The 26,928-nt window shown below is 49.7% G+C and overlaps 1 protein-coding gene across 2 annotated transcripts; it reads right to left on the bottom strand.

Annotated features, from left to right (window-relative positions):
- Nucleotides 1-849: 849 nt before the first annotated feature.
- Nucleotides 850-25,633, bottom strand: Sparc (secreted protein acidic and cysteine rich). 2 transcript variants are annotated; one of them, XM_075992555.1, is made up of 11 exons: nucleotides 25,505-25,633; nucleotides 25,224-25,283; nucleotides 15,816-15,885; nucleotides 13,372-13,434; nucleotides 12,667-12,754; nucleotides 11,300-11,421; nucleotides 7,865-7,985; nucleotides 5,358-5,491; nucleotides 4,719-4,867; nucleotides 2,529-2,677; nucleotides 850-1,953 (listed from the first exon to the last, which is right to left on the bottom strand). In XM_075992555.1, the coding sequence occupies exons 3-11, from the start codon at nucleotides 15,870-15,872 to the stop codon at nucleotides 1,925-1,927; spliced, it is 912 nt and encodes a 303-aa protein (XP_075848670.1). In that variant the 5' UTR covers nucleotides 15,873-15,885; nucleotides 25,224-25,283; nucleotides 25,505-25,633; the 3' UTR covers nucleotides 850-1,924. The 2 variants fall into 2 exon arrangements, with proteins under 2 accessions (XP_075848670.1, XP_075848669.1); XM_075992554.1 differs by lacking the exon at nucleotides 25,505-25,633 and having other exon boundaries at nucleotides 13,372-13,431.
- Nucleotides 25,634-26,928: the final 1,295 nt, after the last annotated feature.

The raw sequence follows: 26,928 nt of genomic DNA, 5'->3' as shown, positions 1-26,928 counted from the left end.
AGTTTCTGCTCTAGAAACTCGAGTTAATCATCCTCAGACTGTCAGAAGAACCTGCTGTGTGGCCCATTGTAGTGATAGAGATCTTTCCAGCCAGTCCCTTCCTCTCCAAGGGAATTTCGGGACTAGGAACCTGAAACATCACATTAGCAACATCTGATCAGAACAAGCTTCATAAAGTGTTCTGTGGCTTTTGAGGGTCTAGAATTTTTTTTTTTTTTGAAAACACATTCTCATGCAGTCTTGGCTGGCCTGTAACTATATAGACCAGGCTGGCCTCAAACTCGTGGAGATCTGCCTGTGTCTGCCTCCCAAGCGCCAGGACTACAGGATGACTCAGCTACCTAGAACTTTCCCGTGAAGAAAATGTATCCTCTTCCGTGGGGTGACCAAAGCTACCGCATGGTTCTCAGGCACTTGAGGTGCGGCTGCAGTGATGAAGAACTAATCCACCCCCTGCAGAGTCTCATGTAGCCCAGGCTGGCCTCCACCTCACTATGTAGCTGAGGAAGACTATCCTGCCTCCATCCCCTCAGTGCTGGAATTACAGGCCTTCTTCACCACACCCAGTTTATACAGTGCTAGGGATCAATCAACCCCAGGGCTTTGTGCAGCTGGGCAAATGCTCTTCCAACTGAGCTATACCATGGGCCAGGAACTGAATGAACTCTTCACCTGTTAAATTAGTGCTCAGAGGAGCCAGGGCTTCCCTGTGTATGAGTGTGTCTAAGATTGACTAAAATCATCATAGTGTTTGCATCTGTGCTGGTGTACAAAGATGCCCAGGTATCTGTGGGTCGGGGGAAATAAAGTGCCTGAGATCAAGACACACACACACCATCACCCAGGACGGCAGTTTCTAAGTCGTTACTTTTTATTTTGAAAGATTTGTCAAGCTCTTCACGTCATCGTGAGAGTTTGCATGATTAATGAGAAGCAGCTTTTTCATGAAATGCTTGGAGGTGAACAAATTCTCAGCCTGCGAGATCCGACCGTTCCATTGACTTGGAAGTTTCTCTTGATTAGTAGATGGTTATTAGCGAGGTGGGGGTGGGAGGCATGCTAGAAACTTCATGAGAGCCGTCTAGATGTGAAAAATCAAACCAATTCACCAGCTTCACCTTCTCTACGTTACAACTTTCTATGCCTTTCTCTTGAGTCTTGCTTTCCCGAAACGGCCTCCCAGTGCCTGGAGCCCCCAGGAAGAATCCCAGAAGCCCATTATCAGTAGGAGAATCCTGTGAGATGTTTCGGTCCACCCATAGACCCATGGCTTGCCAAAATTCGAACCAACAACCAAACACGGAAAGAAACTGCCTAAAGAGTGGAGGAGACAGTGAGGTCTTGGGCTGCTGGGAGTCCGCACAGCTCCGGAATATTCTCTCAAATCGTTGATCTAGGCTACCATGACTGGGTTCTGAACAGTGGATTCTCGGGTCTCAGAGCATCCTTGCCCAAATTTTGTATCCTATGCCTGTCACTTCCTTTTGCCTACCTACGAAACACCTGGGGAAGACCCCAGGTAGCCTCCACCCCAAAATGAGATCAGCAGAGTCTGGATGGGTGAGTGTTAGAGTCAAGTGGAAAACGGGAATGAAAGCTAAAGATACCTCATGCTTGTGTAAGGCAAGCTCATATGACTCCATTTCCAACACAGCCAGTGAGGCACTGGGCCGTGGAGGGGACGTGGGGGCTGTGGATGGGCCACGCCCCAGAGTCGAGTTACATGGGAAAATGCCATGACTTAGGTTATAGTATCCTTTTTTCTTCTTCTTCTTTTAGCACCGTTAATGTATTCAGTTAAATCTATGTTAGCACCTTATCCCCAGGCAGAACAGCCGACCATCCAAACATTTTTAACAAAGGGGGAATGGTAAGGGGGACATCAGAAGGAGAGAATCCGGGACTGCAGAAGGAGTGTGTGACCTTAGATCACCAGGTCCTTGTTGATGTCCTCTGCAAAGGAAGGAGAGTGGGAGTTAAAAGAAGGTTCTGCCACATAAAAGCAGAAGGGGGCTGGTTGGGAAGAGGAGGGGACAGCAGGAGGGTAATGAGCCTCAAAGATGACCAAAATATACTGTGTAGATGTAAGACAGTGTCATAATGAAATCCGTCATGTTGTATAATCACTATACGCTAATAAAACAGGGAGGCTGGGTGTCCCTCCTAGGGTCCTAGGGTCTGCTGGATTTCCTCCCATCCCAGCACCAGTGACCAGTCAAGGTCACTGAGCAGAGGTTGAGTGGGACCTTGATCTCCCTGACTCTAGCCTGTTTCCATCTCTTGAACTGGCTGCCAAGTTGTACTTCCTGTTTCCTCTCCCGAGGCAGCCAGTTCCCAAAATAACGCTTTTGTGGAGGACTAATGTTTAAAGGTCAGGAAAGAGACCTTCAGGGCACAAAGACAAAGACAACAAATAACAGGCAAAGGAGACAGACAGGACAGACAAACGCCAGACAGAGCCACCAGAGGGGAAGTGACGACATTCCATCCCTCGGGGGCACTTCTTCGCCCTGAACCCCAACACTTACGCTCCTTGATGCCAAAGCAGCCGGCCCATTCGTCCAGGGCGATGTACTTGTCGTTGTCCAAGTCACAGGTCTCAAAGAAGCGTGTGGTGCAGTGTTCCATGGGGATGAGGGGAGCACGCAGTGGGGCCAGCTCAGTGTGGGACAGGTACCTGGCAGGAAAGAGTGGGGAAAGATATGAGCATGGGAGAACACAGAGCTCAATACAGGAAGCCAATGGTAGGAGTCCAGGGCTGGCATCCTGGCTTTACCCACAGCTCTGCCATGGACCTACAATGGAGCCTACAGTGCCACATTACCTCACTCTGAGCCTCGGTTTCCTATTCTACATGACAGGGGGGAGGAACTGGCTGTTCTGGTTCTGAGTCTCAGTGACTTCCTTGTAAGTGTCACTTGGCTGAGTGGTAGCCACACAGAAACAATGTATTCAGCACCTCCGTTATGGTAAGTCAAAATCTAGTGAAATCACACTATAGATTTTCAGGGCTCACACATCAATACATAGATGCAGGTGCCAGAAAAAGGGTCTAAAAACAGACCCACCAGTCTTGTAATAGGGCTGGGTTGTAGCTCAGCAATAGAGCACCTGCCTAGAATCCCCCATTGAGAATCTACCGGTAAAGAATTGGGGAAAAGACTCAGTGGTAGAGTATTTGGCTAGAATCGTCTAGTAAGGGGCTATGGCGTGAGGTGGCTCAGTGATAGGAGACCTTCCTAGAATTTCCTAGTGAGAGGTTTGCCTAGCATGTATCTAGCATGTACCTGGTGATGGCTCTGACTTCTAGGAGGGACTGAGCCAGAGCTGGCTAGGCAGCGAGATGGAAAGGGTACAGGACCTTCTTGCGTCCTCTGTATATCACGCAATGAACGACGAAAGGATTGCCCCCTGGAGCCCCTCTCACTGTCCTCCTTGCTGGACTCTGGAGCATGATCTTTTCTTCTCTTTCTTTCCTTCCTTCAGAATCCCTGTTAATTGTCCCTAGAATACTATCACCCACAAGGGACGTCAGGGGACACCATGACTCCAATGTTCTTCACAGCCTCCTGCTTGCAAGAAGCATCACACAGAATCTGAACCAGCCAGGTCCCTCCTTCACTGTCTTGCGAGAAAACAGACTCAGGCAGCTGCAAGGCCACCAACAACTCTGACCAAGAGGAGATTGAAGCATTTTCCCAGTCACCCAGCCCCAGCAATCCATCTAGAATTTTCTCTAGGCCACTTGGCTCATGGGATCGGGATGTCCCCTAGGACTCTCCCCTTCATACTCCCGTGTCACTCAATTGGATCCTAGCCACAGCAAGAGCTTGGGAGAGGAGCAGCTGAGAGCTTCCCAGAGCCTAGGAGAGCCAGGCACTGAGGGTGGCGGGGGAGTTGACCAGCAGGGTGGGCAGTGTCCTGGCGCATAGCCGGACACGGAGCGAGCAATGAGCATTTCAGAGAGGAGCCTTCCTGGCCTGGTTTCTTTCTCCCTGACATGCCAGCAGGGTGGCCCTGCCTGTCCCCTGAGTGACCACCTGTTTCTGACATTCAAAGCAAAGAGCCTAAACAGCTCCAGGAAGGATCGAGTGAGTTGCCTCTTTGGGAGCTAAATAGGGTCTCTTACGCTCATAGCTGCAAAAGGAGGCCAGCAGTGACAGCGGTGTGTGTGTGTGTGTGTGTGTGTGTGTGTGTGTGTGTGTGTGTGTGTGGTTACACAGTGTCAGCTCAGGTGCTGCCTGTCCTCTGAATTCCCTGCAGTCTCCTTAACGCCCTGGTCACAACCCAAGTCAGGAATTTGCGATGTGGAAGCCATTGACTGATTTTTGAGGAACTTTTGGGGCCAGGTGGTTTTCATGGAGCTCAAACTCAGTCTGGATCTGGGACATTGCCACTGGGATGACGGCCGTAGTCTGTTGAAGGACCGTGAGCAAGCACGAACGAGGCATGAGCAAGGCTGCTGTGCCTTGGCCCTGGGTCACATTGGAGTCTGTTCCTGGATGCTCTAGGGATCATTCTTTGTACTGACGGCTCCTGCTTCTAATGTTAGGGGGTCTCAGGGTTCATCTTTCCTCAGGTTACTCCTTCCATCTTCTCTAACCCTAAGCAGACTGTGGAGTCTTGAGCCGAGGGGCCTTACAGACTCATCTCGTACTCCTACCAGCCTCAGTTCAGGCCAGAGCTGAGCCTATGGTCCTGAGCACCCTGACTCTTACCCATCACTGGGGTGCTGGTCCAGCTGGCCAAACTGCCAGTGGACAGGGAAGATGTACATGTTGTAATTCTTCTCGAAGTCTCGGGCCAGCAGCTCCACGGGGTGATCTCCAGCCTCCAGGCGCTTCTCATTCTCGTGGATCTTCTTCACCTGTAGGTGGGAATCATGAGGTGACCAAGCATCCCGGCCCCCTCCCCTCTGACGAGAGGCCAGTCAAGGCCAGAGCCCACAGTGAGAGGAAGAGAGAGGCCCTGGTGGGAGCCAGCAGCTTGTCCATGGATGGGGAGGTCATAGTACTGCCTGACTCATGCCATCGCTGCCTAAGGAGGCTTAAGGAGAGACTGAGAAATCAATATTAGGTCTCTGGCACAGGGCTACATATGCCCACTAAAGGAGAAGACCTGTTGACTCAGATGGAGAAGAAATAATAGGGTTATGCTTTGGGTCCGTCTGTTACAGACCTTCTCAGAGCCTCCAAAGGCAGCTGGAGGATTGTGTCCTGAAATCCAGGGTGAAGGCACCCTGCAAAGTGGGGCCACCTCGGGGCCCAGTTCTAAGAATTGGCCGTAGATCCCCATCAGCAGGGTCCAGAGAGGTCAACAGCAGGCAGACTGGTCCAAGCTGGGAGGAGGCTGCTTACCCGCAGCTTCTGCTTCTCGGTGAGGAGGTTGTTGCCCTCATCTCTCTCGTACAAGGTGACCAGGACATTTTTGAGCCAGTCACGCATGCGCAGAGGGAACTCGGTCAGCTCGGAATCCAGGCAGGCGGGGATGTCTAGGGCACAGAAGACAAGATTAGTCAACCTGGCCCCACCAGAGGGCAGACACACTACCTGGCTACTCTCGGCTTCTTGCCCTACTCCCTACAGGCACTTCACGTTGGCCATGGGGCCTCTGTCCCTCTGAGGCAGACCCTTCCCAACGTCTTTTCTTGGTAAGTAAAGAAGACTGCATGGGGAAGCTCAGGGGTCCTGAGGCTCCCCAGTTGCACCTAGCCTAATAGGGCACACCACCACCCCAGATGTTCTTGCATCTTTCTAGGTGATGGGTGGGATGTGATCTCAGCTATTGGAGGCTAAACCCTGGAAGGTACTTGAAATAACCTCTATCCATAGGTCCAACATAGCAACAGTGGGGAGAAGGCTCAAGAGTACACAACCTCCGGAACCTCTTTAGAGATTTTAACCCCAGAATGTCACACCTCGAGATTTCACTCAGGCTCTCCAGTCATTGAACTTAGCAGTGAGCAAGGGAAGGCTCTTGCTTGCAGTCAGAGTATCAGACCATCAGCCTGCATCCAGTTAGAATAGATACCAGCGGGGAGGAGAGGGCAATCTGGTGTGTGCTCTTTTGTTACTGTGAATCCAAAGAATGTACCTTTGAGGCTAGGACCACTGCCATCCAGGAGTGGAAAGTCCCACATGGAGCTGGATGGGGAGGTGGATGGCATCAGCATCCACTCGCTAAGGGCTCCTTAGAACATGCCTCTCGTCACGGCCCAAGCCTCCCTGCGCACATCCCCCACCCTGTTTTCTCTAAGGCTCTCTAATCTATGCCCTTCCTTGCACATCCCAGCCCTGTTATTAAGAGCTCAGAGCTAACTATTGGGACATTGTTTCCTGCCCTCACTTCCTACAGCTGAAAACCTCAGGCTGGGGAGGGGCTCTCCTTTGTTTGAGTTTGGTTCAATTTGGCTTGCAGAGCAGGGGGATGGGATCTAGGCCCTTGTGCACACCAGACAATCGGTCTACCACTTAGCTATAGTCCCAGCCCACAGGGAAGAATGTCCCTTATACAGAACATGCTATACACAGCTTATGCTGTCTCATGGGCACTGAGTGTGGTTTGGAAGACTCATATGATAGGGAAACCCCATACCAGCAGAATTTGCAGCTTGGGTCACTAACAAAGAGCCAGGCAGAGCTCCTGGCATCCCTCTTCAAAACCCCTAGGCTTTTAGAAAAGGGGGACGAGGAATATGAGGGAATGAGGGGCTAAGGGTCTGTGTCGATACAGAGGAACAGAAGGAAAGGAAGGCACGCCCCTATTTTTGAATGTAGTTATTTACTTATTTATTTTAGCATAGATGTGTGCTCACAGTCATATATGTATGTGCACATGGCGGAAGCCAGAGGTCATTCTCAGACATCACACCTCGGGGGTCATCTGACTTCTTTTTTTTTTTTTAAATATTTATTTATTATGTATACAATATTCTGTCTGTGTGTATGCCTGCAGGCCAGAAGAGGGCACCAGACCCCATTACAGATGGTTGTGAGCCACTATGTGGTTGCTGGGAATTGAACTCAGGACCTTTGGAAGAGCAGGCAATGCTCTTAACCACTGAGCCATCTCTCCAGCCCGCTGACTTCTTATTTTTTGAGACATGCTCTCTCTCTCTCTCTCTCTCTCTCTCTCTCTCTCTCTCTCTCTCTCTCTCTCTCTCTCTCTCTCTCATTGATCTGGTGCTCACTGATTCACTGATTAGGCTAGAAGGACTGGCCTGTGAGCCCCAGGGATCCTCCAGGCTCCACCTGCCCAGTACTGGGACCACACACGTGTGCTACCACACCTAGCCTTTTTACATAGGTTCTGGGGGTGGAACTCAGTCCTTAGGCTTATATGGCAAGCACTTTACCCACTGAGCCATCTCCCCAGCTCCAAGTATGCCCCCATTTGAAAAGCATTCAAACTAAAAGACATTTAAAATATTCTGCGGGCCCAGGTCAAATTTGGTTTTGATTTTACTGTGCTGAAACAGGAAGGATTTGAGTTAGCCTTATGAAGGATCAGCCTTGCCTGGCGATGGTGGCGCATACCTTTAATCTCAGCACTCAGGAGTCAGAGGCAGGAGGATCTCTGTGAGTTTGAGGCCAGCCTGGTCTACAGAGCAAGTTGTCTCCAAGAGAGCCAAGGCTACGAAGGGAAACCCTGCCTCAAAAAAAAAAAAAAGAAGAAGAACATTCTCATTCTTCTCTAAAATGTGCCCCTATGACTGCTAAGTCCCTTCCCGGGAGATAAGGTGGCCTGAATTTATTTTATGAATGAGTACACTAAAGCTCAGAGAGGGGAAGACATTTACCCAAGATCACAGAGAACACAAAGCCGTCTCCCTGAGCAGAAGGCTAGAAGGTGTGGGCACACTCACATTTGCATGGCCCAATGTAGTCCAGGTGGAGCTTGTGACCCTTCTTGGTGCCCTCCAGGGTGCACTTGGTAGCAAAGAAGTGGCAGGAGGAGTCGAAGGTCTTGTTGTCATTGCTGCACACCTGTTGACCAAGCACAGGGCACCTCTCCTTTATTTCCAAAGCCTGACCTGGTAGCCCTGCCCTTGCCCATTTCAGAGATGGGGACGAGGGAACCCAAACGACTAATAATAACAGCCAAGTTCTCACACACGAGGTGAATTGGAGGTTGGGGAACAGAAGCCCACTGTGGTGGTTTGAAAGAAAGTGGCCCACATAGGCCCATAGGGAGTGGCACTATTAGGAGGTAATGGCCTTGTTGGAGGAAGTGGTCCTTTGGGGATGTGTTTTGAGGACTCAGATACTCAAGCCACGCCCCGTGTGGCAGTTTCTTCCTTCTGTCTGTGGATCAAGGTGTAGAATTCTCAGCTCCTTCTCCTGCACCATGTCTGCTTGTATCCACCATACTTCCCTCCGTGATGATAATGGGCTAAACCTCCGACGCTGTAAGGCAGCCCCAATTAGATGTTTTCCTCTCTAAGAGTGGCCACGGTCATGATGTCTCTTCACAGTGCTAGAACACTGACTAAGACCATCACTCTAGACCCCACTGTTCCCCCGTAGGAGAGCTAGGGGTGATTCTGGAGCAGAAGCAAATCTGAGTCACAGTCAAGACATGGAAGGTACTTCAAAGACAGTGAAAGAAAGGGCTGGGAAAGACATGTGTCCATGCATAAAGAACACAGCGAGCTATGAACCATTATCCTTGCGGAAGACACAGTAGGGCAGGTGAGATAGGTCAGAGAGTAAAGACACTCAAGCCAGGAAGTGGGGGTGCACACCTTTAATGCCAGTGCTCAGAAAGCAGAGGCATGAATTCAAGGCCAGCCTAATCTATAAAGCAAGTTCCAGGACAGTCAGGGCTACATGGAGAAACCCTGTCCCAAAAAACAAAACCAAATAAAACAAAAACTTGCCACCAAGCTTACTGAACCGAGTTTGATCCCAGGATCCGCATGGTAGAAGAAGAGAACTGACTGCTAACATAGACCATGACATACACACATGTAGGCACACACACAAACATACAAACACAAAGAAGAAAGGAAGCATAAGGGTGCCCATGGCCTGGGGCCTGGAGCTTGACTGGTGACATTTCCCTAGTTGTTCACTGAGCATGGGCTGCCTGCAGAGGATGCTTTAGGCAGAGTACCCATGCTCCCAATGGGAGTCTAGAATTGGTCCACACTCAGGGTGGGACCAGTTCCTGGTAAAAACATTTTTAAAGTGCCGGAGCTGAATAGCTTGCTGCATGGTAGGTAGGTACTCTATCCCAGATTCAAAGCCTTATCCCTTTACTGTTTTATCTTAAGACGCTGTCTCACTACATTGGCCAAGCTAGCTTTAAGCACACTGTGTGGCAGAACCAAGCCTTGAACTTTCAACGTGTCACTTACTCCAGCCTCCCTGTGCCTGGGCTAGGCCTGGACCACCAGGGTTTGCTCAGATAAAACTGAAGGGCCAGTGAGCCTGCTCAGCAGGTAAAGATGTCACATGACAGAGCGAGAGAACTGACCCCAGTGGGCTCCTCTAAGCAGGAGCTTCGCCGCACCATGTATGGGGCTGGGTAAGAGAGAGCGCTGTGTGATCCTCCTAGATGAAGACTCCCTGGATGCTGCAGCCTCTCTCTGCTTCCCATGTGATCCAGACGACTATTTAGGATATGGTCTGGAGTGAACCTCTGCTGGGCGAACTGACTCACTGAGTCCTGCCGGAAAACCTCTGGTCATAGAGGAACCATAAAAGAGAGGCTGAGGGCTAAATAAGAGCAGAGACCCAGGTAGGAGCACCCTGCAATAGGGGAAGAACCTGGAGTCAGTAAAGGCTTACACGTTGCTGTAGGGGGAGATTGCAGCATCAGAGAGCCATGGGATGGGGGGTGGAGTTAAAAGTGAAGTTAATAAGAGAACCTAGACAACAAAGAGGATGCTAAGAGAGACATATATAGATCTACTCTTCATGGGAAGTAGAAAAAGACAAGATCTCTTGAGAAATTGAAAGCATGGGAATCACGGGAGAGGGTAGAAAGGAAGGAGGGAGGAAGGGAGGAGAGTGGAGAAAAGTGTATAGATCAATAAAAACAATTTTTAAAAAATAAGGATAATATTTGAAGCCCAAAGGCAAGGTTTGTCTTGGAAAGATATCTAAAAATAAGCAGCTAGATTGGAAGTTGCTGGAAGAACAGTGGTACCAGGTTTTCTGCCCTGAACCAGATAGTCCCTACCACAATAGGTGGCCTAAATAAGTATCCAAAAAGTATTTGCTTGAATGAATGGATAGGTGAGTGTGTAGAGGGATGGATGGATGGATAGATAGATGACTATATAGATGGATAGAAGGATGGAAGGATGGATGGATGATGAGCTTTAAATGGTTGAGTAGAGTGAGTGAATGGGCGGTTAAGTGGGTGGATGGATAGATGAATGTATGAACAGATGGATGAGTAGATGGGCAGATAGACCGGTGAATTGATGGGTAGCTGAGCAGGTGGATGGATTCATGGGTGGATTTATAGTTGTATGGGTGGATGAAGCCATAAGAATTGGTGCATATATACATGACAGATGTGTGGATGAGTGGGTGGATGGATACATGGTAAGTGCACACTACTGGAAATAGAATGGATAGGTTTAAGAAATAACAATGCTAGGTCCTTGTCACATAACTGGCATCCTTTAACAAATGCAGGGCAGCTCTAGGAGTTCAGGATTCTCTCTCCCTTTTCAGTTACGAGGGGATTAAGACTTAGAACCTCTCAGCACCTTGGCTAAGATCTCCCAGCTACCAAGTGATGGAGATGGGGTTGGCAGTGAGCCTTTAAGCAGACCCTAGATAGACCCCCATCTGTAGGCACAATGCTTTACTAACTACATGCTATACAGGGCCAGTGGGATGGCTTAACAAGTAAAGGTGCCTGTCCCCAAGCCTGATGTTTAGGATCCTGCACCCCATATGGTGGAAGGAGAGAACAGACCCCAGCAAGTCCTCTGACCTCCACATGCATGATACACACACTCATACACACATAATAAATAAAATGTAAAAAATTAATAAAAGTATTAACAAGAGTGCATTCCATCTGAGATTGTGTAGCACTTAGCGATCAAGTTCAGCACAGAGTCTGGAGCCTGGTGGTACGAGTAAATTCTTTTGAATTCTCATCAGTGGCTAGATGGGTGGGGCTGAGGAGGCCCTCAGCTATGACTCAGCTCCTCTTTCCTGTTCTGACTGGTCGTAGGGAGAGGACTTCTGAGAATGGAGATGCCCTGCTAGGTCTCCCATGCCCACCGATTTCTTAGCACATTGAGCTTTTGCAGGACGCAGGTCTCTGCTCTTACCTTCTCAAACTCGCCAATGGGAGCAGGGCAGGTGGTGGGGTCCTGGCACACACACATCGGGGTGTTGCTCTCGTCCAGCTCGCACACCTTGCCATGTTTGCAGTGGTGATTCTGGCAGGGGTCTGGAGGACAGAACATAGTGTCAGCTCACCAGGATGGCACAGCCCCTGCACCACACAGATGGGAATTTGGGGCTGACAACTTTTGGCTGTACTAGACTCCTAACACCAGAGATTTGGGCATCCCTCAATCTCCTGTGCTCAGTCATGGAGTTTAGGATAGCAGTTGACTCAGTCTGGGGATTAGAGATTCAGTTCAAGGTCATGACTAGGCCCTTTTCAGAGGGCTGAAACCTCAGTCTGGGACTCAGAAACCATATGGTGCATATGGATCTCCCAGAGACTGAAACAACACCTAGATCCTCAGTTCCCCGCTGAGCAACCACAGTGCAGCATTTCTGGATTCAAAGCACTTTCTAGAATGACTTGGAAGATTGAGCTGTTGTCATGGATTCAGTGAGCTGTGAGGTCCAACGTAGAACCAGGTGTCCCCAAAGGAAAAGGAAGAACCCAGGCCCACAGTAGACAATGGGCCCCCCACTTCGACAGGAAACAATGGCTGGGCACAGAAGAGGAAAAGGATATGACTCAAGACCCCAGCCCCTGCTTCAGTAAGCCCGCCCAGCTCTCTTCAAATACCCTTAACTGTCCCCTCAAGAAAGCTGAAGTGGTGCTGGGGATTTGAACTCAGGTCTTCATGCTTGTGAAGCAAGTGCTCTTACCCACTGAGCCATTTCCTTGGGGCTTCCATCTGCACAACTGCTTTGTTAAGATATGGAAGCCCTAGTTCAAAGGATCCAAACCTTGTTTCAATCTCTTGCTTCCAAAGTCCACGCCTTTAATCCGTTGGACTCGGATGCCTCAGCCTCTGGGCTGAAGCCTGGAGCCCTGAGTCACTCCCTCTCTACTCGAGGCATTAGAATTTATGTCAGGCTCCTTCCCTACACCCCTGCTTCCTTGGATCAAGTAGAAATTGAATGAGTCAGTCAGCTTTTTCAGATGGGCTCCTGGGAGAAGCTCGAGTCCAGACTGAGGCCCTGGGAGAATCTTGGTGACCAGATGTGACCATGACCTTTGTGGGAATGTGACACCCAACTGTGGCGTTTCCTCGGCCCTTCACAGCTTGGATGAACTGGTTATAAATAGATCTATCCCAGACTCCCCTAGCCTGAGGATTTCCAGCTGGCCCTCTACAGCTGCCAGGGCCCCACAGTGCATCCCCTCGGTCAGAAACTTCCTGCGAGATGTCCTTGTGTCCACACGGGCAAGGGCCATCTAGATGTGCCAAGTGACAGGGAGGAGACTTACTGTCAGCCACCACCTCCTCGACCATTTCCTCAGCACCGTCCTCAAACTCTCCCATTTCCACCTGGACTGGGTTGGCACCCACAGGGACCTGGCATGGAAGAGAAAGAATGAGGACAGGGGTCCCCACCCCATCCCAGTCCGGGAAAAGAGTTACAGAGGAGTAAGGGACCTGCATGAAGTTTCAGAGACCCACAAGAGAGTCTGAGGGACACACAGGAAAAAAGTAGGCTGGGCCCAGACCATGGTGCAAATGCTAGGGTGGAGAATTTAGATGGAATCCTATATTTATTATTAGTCTGTTCGCTTTATTATTCTTTATTAATATGTCTAGAGCCCCCAAATTCCATTAAAATAAATCAGAGGCCTCCAAGATGTTAGGACAAAAGACCTCTATGCCTGCCAGGCCCAGCTGTGTGGGTCCCTTTGTTTCACAGCAGGGAGACTGTGGATAATAGTGGAAGAAATATGAAGCCCAAACATTCCTGAATCCTCCCAACCTTGGGGCTCAAATGAAAGTTTGGGGAACAGTCATGAGTGTCTGGGGATGATCCAGTTAATATTGGGTCCTGTGTGCACACAAGAGGAGGACATATGGACCATTCCAGCAAGGAGCCAGCCCCACTGCCCTTGCCTGGATGGGCCAAGGAAGGGACCAGGCAGAAGGGGGTCAGGGGTGGGGTTACCACCAACGCACCACATACGTACCCCAGTATCCTCAGCCACAGTTTCCTCCGCCACTATTTCCTCCTCAGGGGCTTCGGTCTGCTGCTGGAAAAGAAAACAGGGTTCAGAGAGCAGGTCAAGGTCCAGGCCAGCTTCCTCCCTGGAGTGTCTCTGGCTAGGAGCACAAGCCTGGGGGCACTGATGTCTCAGGCTGGGAACACAAGCCTGGGAGCACTGATGTCTCAGGCTGGGAACACAAGCCTGGGAGCACTGAGGTTTCAGGCTAGGAACACAAGCCTGGGAACACTGAGGTCGTCTCTGGCTGGAGCCCACATTGCAACTCCATTCCCCTTTCTACCTTCCTTCAAAACGTTTGTTATTGCATTTTTATTTAATTTGTATGCAGAAGTCGTACGTGTGGGATGGAGTGAGCACCCACGCTACGGTGAGATAGCTTGTGGGAGTCGATTCTTTCTTTCCACCATGTGAGTGGGTCCCGGGAATCAAACTCAGTTTGTCAGGCTTGGCTGCTGAGCCATCTCATTGGCCCCCTCTTTCTTTCTTTCTTTCTTTCTTTCTTTCTTTCTTTCTTTCTTTCTTTCTTTCTTTCTTTCTTTCTTTCTTTCTTTTTTAAGTATGGAATACTTCATGTATTCCTGTGTTCCCTTGCACCAGAGTTGTGCCAATCTTCTCTGTATCATTTCTGTTTTAGTTAATCTACTACTGAATTGAGCCCTTATCTCAATACTTCATTTCATTTCATTTGGGCAGGATCTCGCTACAGAGCTCAGGCAGGCCTTGAACTCGCCAGTTATGTTTTCGCCTTCCAAAAAGCTGGAATCATGGGCTTGGGCCACCACACTTGGCTTTTACAGACTTTCCACCAAACCATTATTTTATTGACAAGGGTGTTTTTGTGAGACCCAGAAAGAATAAACACCCTCTGTGACTTCTTATAGATGTCCCACCTTCTTTCCTATTATGTGTCACCTCGTTTTATGGTTACTAGAAAATTCCCTCCTAACGTTTCAGACTCCTGGAGATCAGGTGGGGCCGGCCCAAAACCTTGAGGCCTCTGATTGGCTGCAGTCGCTTCCAAAATTAAAAGAAACCTCTCCAAGTCTTCAGTCAAACTCTGCCTGCCTGACGAGTTTGGCCAGAAGCTGCCATCAGGGAATGCGGATTGAAAGAAGCTATTCCTAGCCAGGCACGCTGGTACAAATAACCCAGGAATGGGAGTTGGAGGCAAACTGTATATAGTGAACGAGGAAGGGGTGGGGGGTTAGGACCTCATTTGGCCAGATAGGCTCTTTTTGAATATGTTTCTTTTTTCTCTTGTCTTGCTTTATATGCAGCACATTCGCTAAAGTTGGAATGATGGGCATCTCTGGTTCATTTTGATGGCAACCTCTGCCACTCCCAGTAAGCCAGCCCAGTTTCAATCTTACTCCAAGATCCAATTGCGGCTGCCCTGTCCCAGGCCTCCAACAGTCTCCGATGTCATGATCTCTGCCTGCGTCTTCTCTGCCCCCCACAATTCAGCCAGAGCCAGTTACTTATAATCAAATAGCTTCATGGGCTCAAGCCAGCCTGTCCCTTTCCCAGCTTCCCTCCCATAGATAAGCCTTCATTTCTGCTGTTGACACCCTCAGATTAGAGGCCAGTTCCTGCTAAAGGACCCTGAACTGCAGTACAAGCTCTGACCTATGGGTTACAGGGAGCTCTCTTTTTTTGGAAACTTTACCCAATAGTTTCTTCCCATTATTTCTCCTAACCTTGCTGACTTAAAAAAAAGATATGTTTTTAAAAATTTTATTTATGTATGCATTTTTTATGTGTATTGGTGTTTTGCCTGCATATATGTCTGCATGAGGGCACAGGATTCCCCTGGAATTGGAGTGACAGATAGTTGTAAACTGCCATGTGGGTGCTGTGCATTGAACCTGGGTCCTCTGGGAGTGCAATCGCTATTCTTATCTCTCCAGCCCCCCAAAATACGTATTTTTTTAAATTTCTTTTTAGATTTCTTTTTTTTTATTTTACTTTATGTGTATAGGGATTTGCCTGCATGTATGTCTGTGTACCATATGCATGACTGGTTGTAAGCCACCATATGGGTTCTGAGGACTGAACTTAGCTCCTCTGGAAGCGCTCTTAGCCACTCTCTAGCTCCCCCCCTTTTTTTAAGACAGCATATCAAGTAACCCAGGTTGCTCTGAAACTCACTACACAGCTGAAGATGACCTTGAACTCCCGATCCTCCTACCTCTACTTCCCAAGTGCTAGAGTTATAGGTGTGTTCCCATAAGGCTGGGTTTATGCAATGCCGGGGACCGAACCCACGGCTTTGTGCATGAGTGCTAACAAAGCACTCTAGCAACTGAGTCACATCCCAGGCCTGCTGTCTCCTTGAGCATCCAGAGCAGGTTCAGAAACTGGAGAAAACAGGATGAGTCAGAACTCAGACAGCATCTCTGGGTACTTACAGGGGCTGCCAAGGCCCTCCCGGCCAGGCAAAGGAGAAAGAAGATCCAGGCCCTCATGGTGCTGGGAACCCTGCGGGGAGGAGAGAACATGGGGTCAGCAAGAGACACTTCCTCCTGAGAGGCGAAAGGTGACGTTAGATGGGGATGTTAACCGCTTGGCAGCTAAAAGGACGCCTCATTTGTGCAAAGCTGCCCTTTGTACCTCCAACAGCCATTGTGCTACTTCTTCATGCAAGAAGCAGACCTGGCCTGGGGCCTGCAAGGGAAACGGTGCAGCTGCAAGTGAATGGAATGGGTTTATTTGCTTCGTGGCCCTTCCCATCTCCCAGTTTCCTGCTATTGAGGATAAAGGTAGAGTTTCCTATTTATGGTCATGAGATGAAGTCTCCATTCTAAGTACATTTGATTTTGGTTTTTGACATGTTTGGACAAAGACAACGGCTTAAAAACTCAAGTTTGGGCTCTTCGATTCCTCTTGTTCTAAGATCTTTTCCCCCTCCTCCTCAAGCTCTCTCTCCTGTACTCCTCCCCTGACTTTTACTTCCCCTCCCCCTTCTCTTCCTCCTCCCCCCCCTCCCTTTCCTCTTCCCCTCCACACCCCCTCCTCTTCAATGGGAGAAGTCAAGAGGAATCAGGGACAATGAGATAGGTACACTTGAAAACAAAGCTCCACGCTCTAGGGTGGTGGAAACCTGAGATGGCATTTTCTCCACTCTGCCCAGAGGGACAGCCTTCTTTGGGTCCTCCAGGGAAATCACCCAGCTGTGCCCTTGTGTTAAGATCTAAAAAGGCTCCCTGATCACTGCTCTGACCCAGCTTTCAAGATGTTAAACTCTAAACTCTCCAACTCAAGCCAGGAAGGGACCTTGGAACAAACCTCTGCTGGTGACTCAGGGACCTGTGGTGGGAACATCTGACTCCTTGGGCTAACCAGATGGGCTTCTGTTACCAAATGGATCTAGAAAGTTCTTCCGAAATCTCCCTCCCTCAAGCTTGTGGTCTACTCTGTCTCTTTCCACAGACACACAGAGCAAGCCTGCTCCCTCTGCCATCCAAGAGCTTTTGAAGGAGCAATGGCGATGCCTTATCTGCTTACAAAAGAGTTCCCTATCAGCCCCACCAACCCTAGCTTCTTCATTCTCAACTGACAAAACTTGGTGCTGGGAGATGCCTTGGCAGTATGGGCAGAACTACAAGGCTTGGATTCAATGCCCAGGCTCTCACTCTACCTCGATATTGTCTCCGCGTATGGGTTAAATTCTATGTTCTCTCTAAGCCTTGGCTCCTCTGTCAACAGAGAGGGCTAGAGGAGGCCAGCTTTGAGATGATGGACAGTCTTCAAAATGCTTACAATAACGGAAGGTTGGGAGTGTAGCAGAGGAGTGGGGTATACATGCTTAGCTTTCAGTCCCTGACGCCAAGCAAACACAAAGAAAGCTGGTCTTGACAGCCCCTCCTCTAGCGTCCACCTTCTTCCTGTGGATAATAGACTTTGAAAGGAAAAAAAAAGTCTAGATTCCTAAACATCTTTGAGTTGAGGGTGTAGCCCAGCAGTATCATGGTTGGTTAGCACGCACAAGGCCCTGAGTTCAATCAATCTACAGCACCACGGAACTATTCAGAGGGGACCCGAGTAGCAGAACAGGCAGAAGAGGAATAGACCATAACAGTCCTGTGCTAGCTTAAGCTGGGAAGAGCCTCGCCCCCTACTTCATGGTGTGGACATGAAGGAAAACTGTAAAGAAGTCAGTGAATTGACTTGGAAGCTTGTCATTGCTTCAGGACAGCTCTGCCTGGTGGAAAGGTCCTGGCTTTCCTTTTTCTAGTCAGCTTCTGGAACATTCCTTCCCCTCTCACAGCTGTTCTCTTGTTCCCCTTCTTGCTTCTCCGTTTGGAAAATGCGAGTTCAACATCCTCTGCATGCGACTTTTGGCAGATGGGCCAGGAGAGGGGGTATCAATGAGGACCTTGTCTGAGGTGTTTGAAATGGAAAGGTCAAAGTAGGGTTGCCAGCTCGAGCCCACACGTCACCCTCTCCAGTCTTCAAGAGCAGAGAAGTCCAATCACTGGAGAGGTAGCCAGGCTAGGACCAGAGATGTCATACCTTTCAGGTTAGAGAGTTAGAGAGACCTGAGTCTGGATGCCCCGTCTTGCTGAAGGAAAAGGAGGGGATCTTGGGACCCCAAGACTGTCCCTGTCTCCATCATCCTGCACTCTCACCTGCCCTGTCTCGGGACCCAAGTCCTAGAATGCTTCACAGCCTTAAGCCCAGAGGTTGGGCGAGGGTAGGGAGAAAACAGACATAAACTCTCAGGGGAGGTGGTCATCGTCCGCATCCCAGCTCTGCCTGGTGCTCTTCACCAATCCCAGAATCCTTCTCCTCTAAATATCAGGGTGAGCAGCTGGTGGGGTGGGGGCTTAACTAGTCTGGATGAAGAGCTACATCCCCTGCTTGCCCGTGAGACGCATCTCTGAGGTTCTATAATACACCTCCGGCCGAAGAGGCTGGGGTCCACTCTTCAAAGCTAGCTGGAGGTACAACAGTCATCCCAGCCAGGCCAGAGCGCATGGTTAAGACCCCGTAGTCAGTACAAGGCAGCCATGATCTTTCACACTCAAACCTAGGTCCAGCTTGCTGGGGAACATATCAATACCTTCAGAGTCTTCACAAGCCAGCTTTCCAAAGATGGCCTGAGGCAGGTCTTTCTGCCCAATAGCACAGAGGAGAAGAAAGAGGCCTGGGAAGGAAGATCCATGCCTAGCCAGCAGCCCAGCACATGAGTGACAGGTATCAGCATGGTCTCTCAACTCTGTGCGATGTTTCCCTTGGCAGCTGCCTACTCCCGGGATGGTCACCAGGATGGTGCCCACTAGGGCCAAACTTGCCTGAGACGTAGGTAGGAAAAATGCCCTGGGCAGGGAAGGAAGTGGAGGTGTATTACTCTTGGCTTGGTGACCACCAAATGCAGACAGCCCCCGTTGGTGCCCTGGCACCCGCTCCCCCTATTCCGTACATTGAATCCCTTTCTTCTGCCTGTATTTGTTCTGGAGAGAGCTGAAAACTCGCCTGGGCTGCCAGCAGGACCCGAAGCAGAGGTCACTTGTCTAGCTCTTCGGATGGAAGAGTTGGGATGGAAAAGTACAGCCAGCCCCCAGCTTGCTTTTCTTGAAACCCAAAGGGGCTCCTAGGAGCTCCCTACGGACACGGAGATGCCACTGAGTATCAAAACCCAAGGGTGCTTTGGAACTGTGGGGTTTTAGTGTGACTCAGAACCACAGACTCTTAGGACGACTTAACTTAGGTGGAAAGTGTGCGGAGAAATGCAATCTCAGAAAACTTCCTAAGGTCTCAGAGACCTTAGTTAGGCTGGCCTTGAACTTGATCTGTAGCCAAAGATGGTCTCAAATGCCAGATTCTCCTGCCTCCACCTCCCACATGCTGGGAATACAGGCCTGAATCGCCACACCCAGTTTGGTTGATTTTGGGTTTTGGGGGATGAGGGAACTATTCTGTGTTTTAAGACAAGGTCTCATTATGTAGCCAGAGCTGGCCTCAAATCTGTGATCTTCCTGTTTCTGTTTCCTGAGTGCTGGGCACCACCAGGCCAGACCCAGGGGGTTACTGAACCTTGAAATGCTGCCAAGGCCTTGTTGAGTAAACCTGCTCCAAAGATCAGTGCCCCTAACAGACCAGGGCCTTTGCTGGACCCTGTGACTGTGTGCATGAAATTAAAAACACAAACAAACAAAAAGCAGGAATGGGGGGAATCAATTAATAAGTGCTTGCTATGCAATCATGAGGACCTGACTTCAGATCCCCAGGACTCCTGTAAAAGCCAGGCATAGCAGCACATGCCTGCAATTCCAGTACTGGGGAGAGCAGAAGCAGAAGGGATCTGGGGCTTGCCGGCCAGCCAGTCCAGCCGAATCGGCAAGATAAAAGTCAGTGAAAGACCCTGTCCCCAAAATAGAGTGGACAGAGCTGAGGAACAACAGCTGAGGCTGACTCTGGCTTCCACAAGCACATACACACAGCGCAAGCACACATCACACACAGGGAAAGAAAGAGCTCAGTATACTAGGAGGGGAATTGGGCCTGAGTGCACCATAAGCCACCTGGAAATAGCTCTAGATTCCCCTAGAAACAGCCAGACACCCTTGGGCAAGGAAGCCCCAAAAGTCCTTATCTGTTCTGAACTCCTGGGTTAACTTAGCAGATTTTGGAATGCATCCTCTCCCCCACTGGCACCAGATTCCTTGTTTTTTATTTCTATTTCTTGTTGGAAGGCAAGTGGTTAAGAGTCACAGATGTTAAAACCTAGAATTGGTTTTGGGCAGCTCGGAGGCGGCTCCAGAGTTTGTGGCTGGACACTGCCTTGCTGAAATTCCACAGAGTTTCCTAAAGTGCCACGTTTTACTTTGTCTAGACCAGGCTGGAGGAGTTCCTGCTGCCTGCGCTTCCTCCAGACCATGTGACTGGGTTCTGCTGGCAGCCCAGGCTGAGATTTCAACTTTCTCCAGAACAAATAAAGGCAAAAAGAAGGGACTCAATGTACAGTCATCCCTGTGGCATCAGGGGTGGCCACAAATACAGGGGGATAAGAAACATCAAAGTGTCTAAGATGTAACATCTGGAAAGGACTAAGGGATTCCAAAGGCAGCAGATAAGTAGCACACCAACCTCCCCACACCCCGCCTGTCGCGTGGCAGACATTACTAATCCATCATATAATCTCTTTCCCTCAAAGTCTGGAGTGGCAATTAGCATTCTAATACCATTCTGACAGCCACTACTAATGGCTTGCCATTGGGAGTCACATAACAGTTCTTTACCTTGTCTCTACATTAGACAAAGAACTCATGGCTTACAGAAAGAAAATAACTCACTCAGATTCCTAGGGCAAGGTGGTTTCTGAACCAAAAATTCAAAATTATATAAACTTTAATTATGATTTTTTTTCCACTGAAGTCTGAGATCCTAATGTCACAAGCAGTACAAGATGATCCAAAGAGAGCCTTTAACCCAGGACTTTATATCAGGTTCCTGGAAGGACCAAGTCATTATCTCTGCTCATGGCTTTCCTACTAGATATCTATGGCCTGGCAGACGAAAGCAGAGCTGATTTGCTGCCCACCACACTCCTGGCCAAGGCGAAGGCTGTTCTCTAAAGGGTTCTGTTAAGTCACCATTTGCTGGCGTTGGCCCTGACCCTGTGCAAGCCAGCTAGCTGTCCCAGGAGTCACAAGTGAGGCTGGGAGGAGCAGGGATTCACACTCTACAGTATAGGGGAAAGTTGACTGGAAGCTTCTGCAGCCTCTCCTTCTGCCTGTTTTAAATTGGAGGCTAAGGAGGGGCCAGTGGGAAGCAACCAAGAAACTACTTAGAATTCCCATTCGTTGGGCTTTGGGCCTAATGACCAAGACACTCAGGCTGGGGAAGGCTACTTAATTGCTGTTAATTATGTATTATGAATGATTTAGGGTCTAGGGAGCAAGGTCAGCTCCAAACTGACCAGAACCTGACAAGGTTCCAAAGATGGGGAGGCTGGACTCAGTCACCAACCTGTCGTATAAGCTCAAGTGAATTTCTTTCCCTTCCTGAGTTTCAGTTTTTGTATCTAGGAAATAAAGAGAGCACTCATATGCCTCTCTCTCTCTCTCTCTCTCTCTCTCTCTCTGGGGAGGGAGAGAGAGAGAGAGATGGCTTCTTCATGACTGATAGTCTATTTGATGATGGTAGGTGTGTTTGCATCCTTGACGGTGTGTCTGGAATAGGTAACAAATGGCCTGCCTGACTTGGCATCTGTTGGTATGTAAGGATCACGGTTTTCATACTCACGAGATGTACCTGGGGAAGGGGCATGGTGACTGGAGAACTGACTGAACCCTTAAGAATACTTACTGCTCTATCAAAGACCCATGTTTAGTTCCCAGCACCCATATCAGGCTGATCACAGCTACGTGCAACTGTAGATCTGGGGATTTAGGTGACCCCTCCTGGTCTCTGAGGGCACCCACAGGCATTGTACTTACACACACACACACACACAAATAAACAAATAAATAAGTAAATAAATACTAATTTTTTTTGTTTATGAGACAGGGTTTCTCTGTAGCTTTGGAGCCTGTCCTGGAACTAGCTCTGCAGACCAGGCTGGCCTCGAACTCACAGAGATCCGCCTGCCCCTGCCTCCAGAGTGCTGGTATTAAAGGTGTATACCACCACTGCCCAGCTAAAACTAATATTTTTTTAGAGATATACTTAGAGAATTTCTCTCCGTGTGTGGTGTGTGTGTGCATGCATGCATGCATGTGTGTGTGTGCACGCATGTGCGTGTGTAAGTGAGAGAAGAATGTGAGGGTGTGGCTGCATTCTGCACTTTTTTTTAGCCATGTGTGTGGTAAAGTCAGTGTCTACATATTTAAACTCTGTACCCCATGTGTTTTGCTTATTTATCTCCCGAGACTCCTCCGCCAGCCCAAAAGGACTCGGCAGGCAAGCATTCTTTGCTTCATAACCTCTACTATTTAAAGCTTGTTTTCAACATTGAAAGCTGCAGCTGGAAGTGAAAAGCACAGATGTGCACTGGATTACAGAGCCCACAGCTGGATGCGGGACCACCCAGAGCCAGTGCCACCAGAGCCTTCTTTCCTCTTCTTCTCCTCAGATGAGAAAGGAGGCTGCTATTCAACATGCAGGGTGCTCCTCCTTCCAAGGCAGTCAGGGCCTGGGACTGGGTTCAGGGGATATCAAGCTCAGATCGTCCCCATCTGACAGAATGGGAAACTGAGGCTAAGACAGGCAGCATCTTTTCCGATATCACCATTGAATTATGATCCATGCTTTTGACCAATACCTGCCCTTCCTTTCCTGTATGTGGTGTGTGTGTGTGTGTGTGTGTGTGTGTGTGTGTGTGTGTGTGTGTGTATACACACGAAACTTTGACTAGCCTGGAACTCACTTATATAGACCAGGCTGGCCCCTACCTCGCAGAAGTCAGTTTCCCTCTGCTTCCTCAGTGTTGGGACTAAAGGCTTATGTCACCATACCCATCTCCTTTATTTTTTTGAGACAGGGTCTCTCACTCTCCTGAAGCTAATGAGTCCAGGCAGGCTGGCCAGTGAGCTCTAGCGCTCTGCTTGTCTCTGCCTCCCCAGTGCTGGGATTACAGACAGGCAGGCACCACACCTGGCTCCCGTGTGAGGGCTGAGGATCAAGACTCAGGTCCCCAGGCTTACCCAGCAAGCACTCCAGACAGTCCAGGTCCCAGCCCTAGTGGCCAGACTTTCTGTAGCGGAGGGTGCACTGCTCTTGGGAAATCGACAAGAAGACTCCCAAACTGAAATGAATTTAAATGTATTTTTAAGTATTCCTGACAGCGCTTTTACTAAGATGGTCTCTGGACCCCAAATGTTGGAGCTGCCGGAGAAAAGGGGTTTTGAAGAATCCCGTCTGTTTTAAATTCTATCCGCTACAGGTCTGTAAAATGCTTCCCTGTGCATGCATTTATCCCTTCCCATCCAGCACCCTCTCCTAAGGACCGCTGTTACTGCCTGAAATAGGGAGGAAGCCAGAGTTCAGGAAGAAAACAGATTAGTTCAAGGTTCAACAACACCTTCTGAGTACAGACCCAAACTCCCTGTCCTGCAAAGGGCCTCACTAGAGGATTATCACAGTCCTGGGGGCCCTGGGACTTGGGAGATGGGGACCGGGCCAGGAATTTGCTGTCGATTCTGTATTTGGGACGGGGATGGGTGGGATGGTGGCAAGGGGGACTGGAACCTGACCGTTCCCAGAGTTCTCTCCCAATCAGTAGGCGGAGACCCTAGGGGTTAAAAAAAAAAGGTTACCGTGGCAACTCGCATTCCTCTTGGAGTGAGTCACCAGGGAGAAGAGCCTCTTGGTGGGTGGGACTTGGAGAAAGTTTCAAAAGCTGACTCCTTCTCAGGACCTCCCCCTCTTCTCTCCCCCCTCCCCCCAGTGCAGCCCTGTCGATGTGGCAGCTGATGGCTGAATTAACTCTCTCTTCTCCCAGCCACTCCTTTCTGGCTTAATCCTTGGCAAATACAAATTTGTTTCTATTCTTCACATCACACCCTTGCACCATTCTGGGGGTCTGATATCTGTTTGGGAAGATCTTAAACCTGAAAGTTACAGACACCCGTCATCTCTTACACACACAGGCATAACTCACATGCACGCACTTGCACGCATACACACACACACACACACACACCTACACTATGCACACAATTTGCAGAAACTTCCAGAGACGCCCTGAAGCTATTCAAAGTTCTGTTCGTAGGCTCAAAGTCTTATGAGAATTTAGGTACTCCAAGGACTAACCCTCTTTAATTAGGACAGGAAGGCTAAACTCAAGGGAGATGCCTTGGTGAGATTGCCCACAAACTGTGCCTAAAGCTTGCCGCCCCACATAGGGTCCACATCTCATTCCTCTACCTGCACTCGAATGGTTCAAGAAACTTAACCTAGAAGGTCGCCAGTGGAGACTTTCCCCCTGCAGATATGCTATCTGTCCCTGGGGAGGATGACTTGTGCCTGTTCCCTTCGGGTGAGACTTATCTCGGCCACCCTGGGAAAGTTCACAGAATAGCTCGGAGCAGACTAGCATCCCCCAGGCTGGTCCGAGTCTTGGGTGGGTTCAGCAGTGAGGTGTGAAAGGTGTCCTGGAGCTCGAATCCCCTGCTCCCCTCCTCCAATCACCTAGCTCCCAGTGTATGGATCGTATCAGTTGGTTTTCTCAGAAGTCTGGACACAACTAAAGCAACTGTCGGTGGGTTCCTGTGCTGACCAGCTCTCAGAATTAGAATGGGAACAATGGCAATCCCAGGCTGGGAAAGACAATAGAATTTATAGGCTGACTGACGCCACGGGGTGAGGTGGGGGTGGGTTGAGACTCCAGGGACCTGAACCTTCCCGAAGGAACGGATTAGAGGCAATGCCTTGCTTTTAAACAGATTGGTTTACCTTTCTTGCAAAGTCCCGTTTGGGCAGCAGCACTCTGACCCAGAACTCTCTGTTCTCCTGAACTAGGGAGCCAGACCCAGTAGGCTGCCAGCCGGACGGACTCTCCGGGTGGTGATGGGCAAATGAGGATCAGATTCCCAGAAGAGGAGACAGCTGCCACCGAGGGTGACAGAGGACAGACTAGCGGCCTCTGGCCCCAGAGAGCCTACAGAGAGACAGTAATCTCTACAAATCATGGCTATTTTCTGCAGAGCTACAGAGAGCAAGTTCCCCTGTGAGTGAGCAACAGGCTTCCAGTCTGTGCCCGAAGGGAAGCCTCCCTTTAGCTTACCTCCTGGCCCCCAAGGCTAGTCATGGGGAAGGGGCATAGGGACTGATGTAGCCTACAGAAGGGCAGGGGCTGGCAGGGTGTTCCATACCTCGGCGCAGACAGGCAGGCAGGCAGGCAGGCGGCAGAACAGTTCCGGCGGTCTGAAGGGCTGCAGGAATGTGGAGGGGTTTAGAGGCAAGCAGCAGGAAGCCACTTGGAGCTCTGGGCAGGGTCTGTCTCACCCTCCGCCTCCACCCAAGGCCCTCCTTCTTTTCTGTCTCCTCCTTCCCCTGGCCTGCCTCCCCCTTTTCCCCAGAACCAAAGCTAACTGTCTTTTTCTTCCTTCCTTGCCTTGTGGCAGGCTGTGGTACCCAGACACCCTGGCCCCACCTGCCTCATCTGTTCCGGGGCTGCTGCCTAAACAGACATGAGGGTCTGGGCTGGAACAGCCGCAGAAGTCACCTAGAACAGCACGGGTCTTGTTCAGCCTGAGGCCGGCTGAGGCCCCAAGCCTGAAGTGTCCAAGGCATTACCCAAGAGACACAGCTAAAGCCAGCGTCCTGGCTTTCCAGCCAGCCAGTGAACTTGACTGAACTTTCCTGTGGACTTAGGTGATGTGCAGAAGGGCAGAGCAATTCGAGGAGTGGGGGAGTCGTGACAAAAACAAGTCCGGAATTTTCTCAGTGCCAACAAAACAAGCTACTGCTGGTCACATTTGATGATGAGGTGAAGCCTTGGTCCATAAAGTCCCCCTCTAAGTCTAGCGGCACCCAGCCATAGATAAATGGGGGATTTAAACTTGCTAGGAAACTGGCATCAGTGGTACCTGACAAACACAGAGAGCAGTAATATTGATAGATCAGGAGCAATAACAAGGGGTGGTGGGGAAGCCATGGTTGACATAGCAGGCTTTCCATTTAGATGTTGTTTGTTTTTGGACAAGATCTCATACTGACCACTTACTTATCATGTAGTCGAGGATAACCTTGAACTTCTGATCTCCCCACCTCTACTTCCTGGGTGCTAGCATTACAGATGTGTACCACCAAGACTAGTTTATATGGTGCTAAGGATTGGATCCGGGGATTAATGCATGCTAGGCAAGCACTCTACCAATTAATCTACATTCCCAGCCTGACTTAGATGCTGTTAAGAGACCATTTTAATAAGAAGGACACGGGCTCATGCCGGGCAAACAGTTTGTATACAACACCTGACCAAAACTGGTCCAAGAAAGCTGAGTCTACATGTCAGCCCAGTGAACTGGCCATCCATGCGCAGCTCTTGACCGACCACTTTGTGCGTGTCTACTTCAGGGAATACCATCATGGATGCTGCAGGAGCTTTGGGTGTGGCTAAAAGAATATACCTCAAACATAGAACCACATCCTCGGTGATGCAGACCCTAAGGCTTCTCCCAGAGAGTCAGACTGGCAGAGCCTTCCTGAAAGGCAGAGATATTGAAGTAGTCCTTGGGTTTGGGTAACATGGAATTGGAGAAGGCAGGGAACAGTCTAGGATAAACTTCTACACACCAGGGCCCCTCCCTTTCTCGCCAGGTCCTCACTTACCACAATCCTCCTACTACCTTGGCTGTAAGACATTTCTCCACGTGATTTTCCTGAGCCTGGACTTTTCACATCCCTCAGAACTCTATTCTAAGGTCTCCTCCTTAGAGAGACCTTCTTGGCCACTCAACTCTCTCCTTGCCTCCCTCACAGGAGAGTGGATAACCTTAGCCTCATTTCCCTTCCTCCTCATAGCTGTCACCATCTGACATCATGTACTTCCTCTCCTTGACAGCAGCCCGGGGA

Source organism: Microtus pennsylvanicus, chromosome 11, assembly GCF_037038515.1.
Source record: "Microtus pennsylvanicus isolate mMicPen1 chromosome 11, mMicPen1.hap1, whole genome shotgun sequence".
Lineage (NCBI taxonomy): Eukaryota > Metazoa > Chordata > Mammalia > Rodentia > Cricetidae > Microtus > Microtus pennsylvanicus.
Note: the sequence above shows the minus strand (reverse complement) of the source record. Positions and strands in the feature narration are given on the sequence as shown.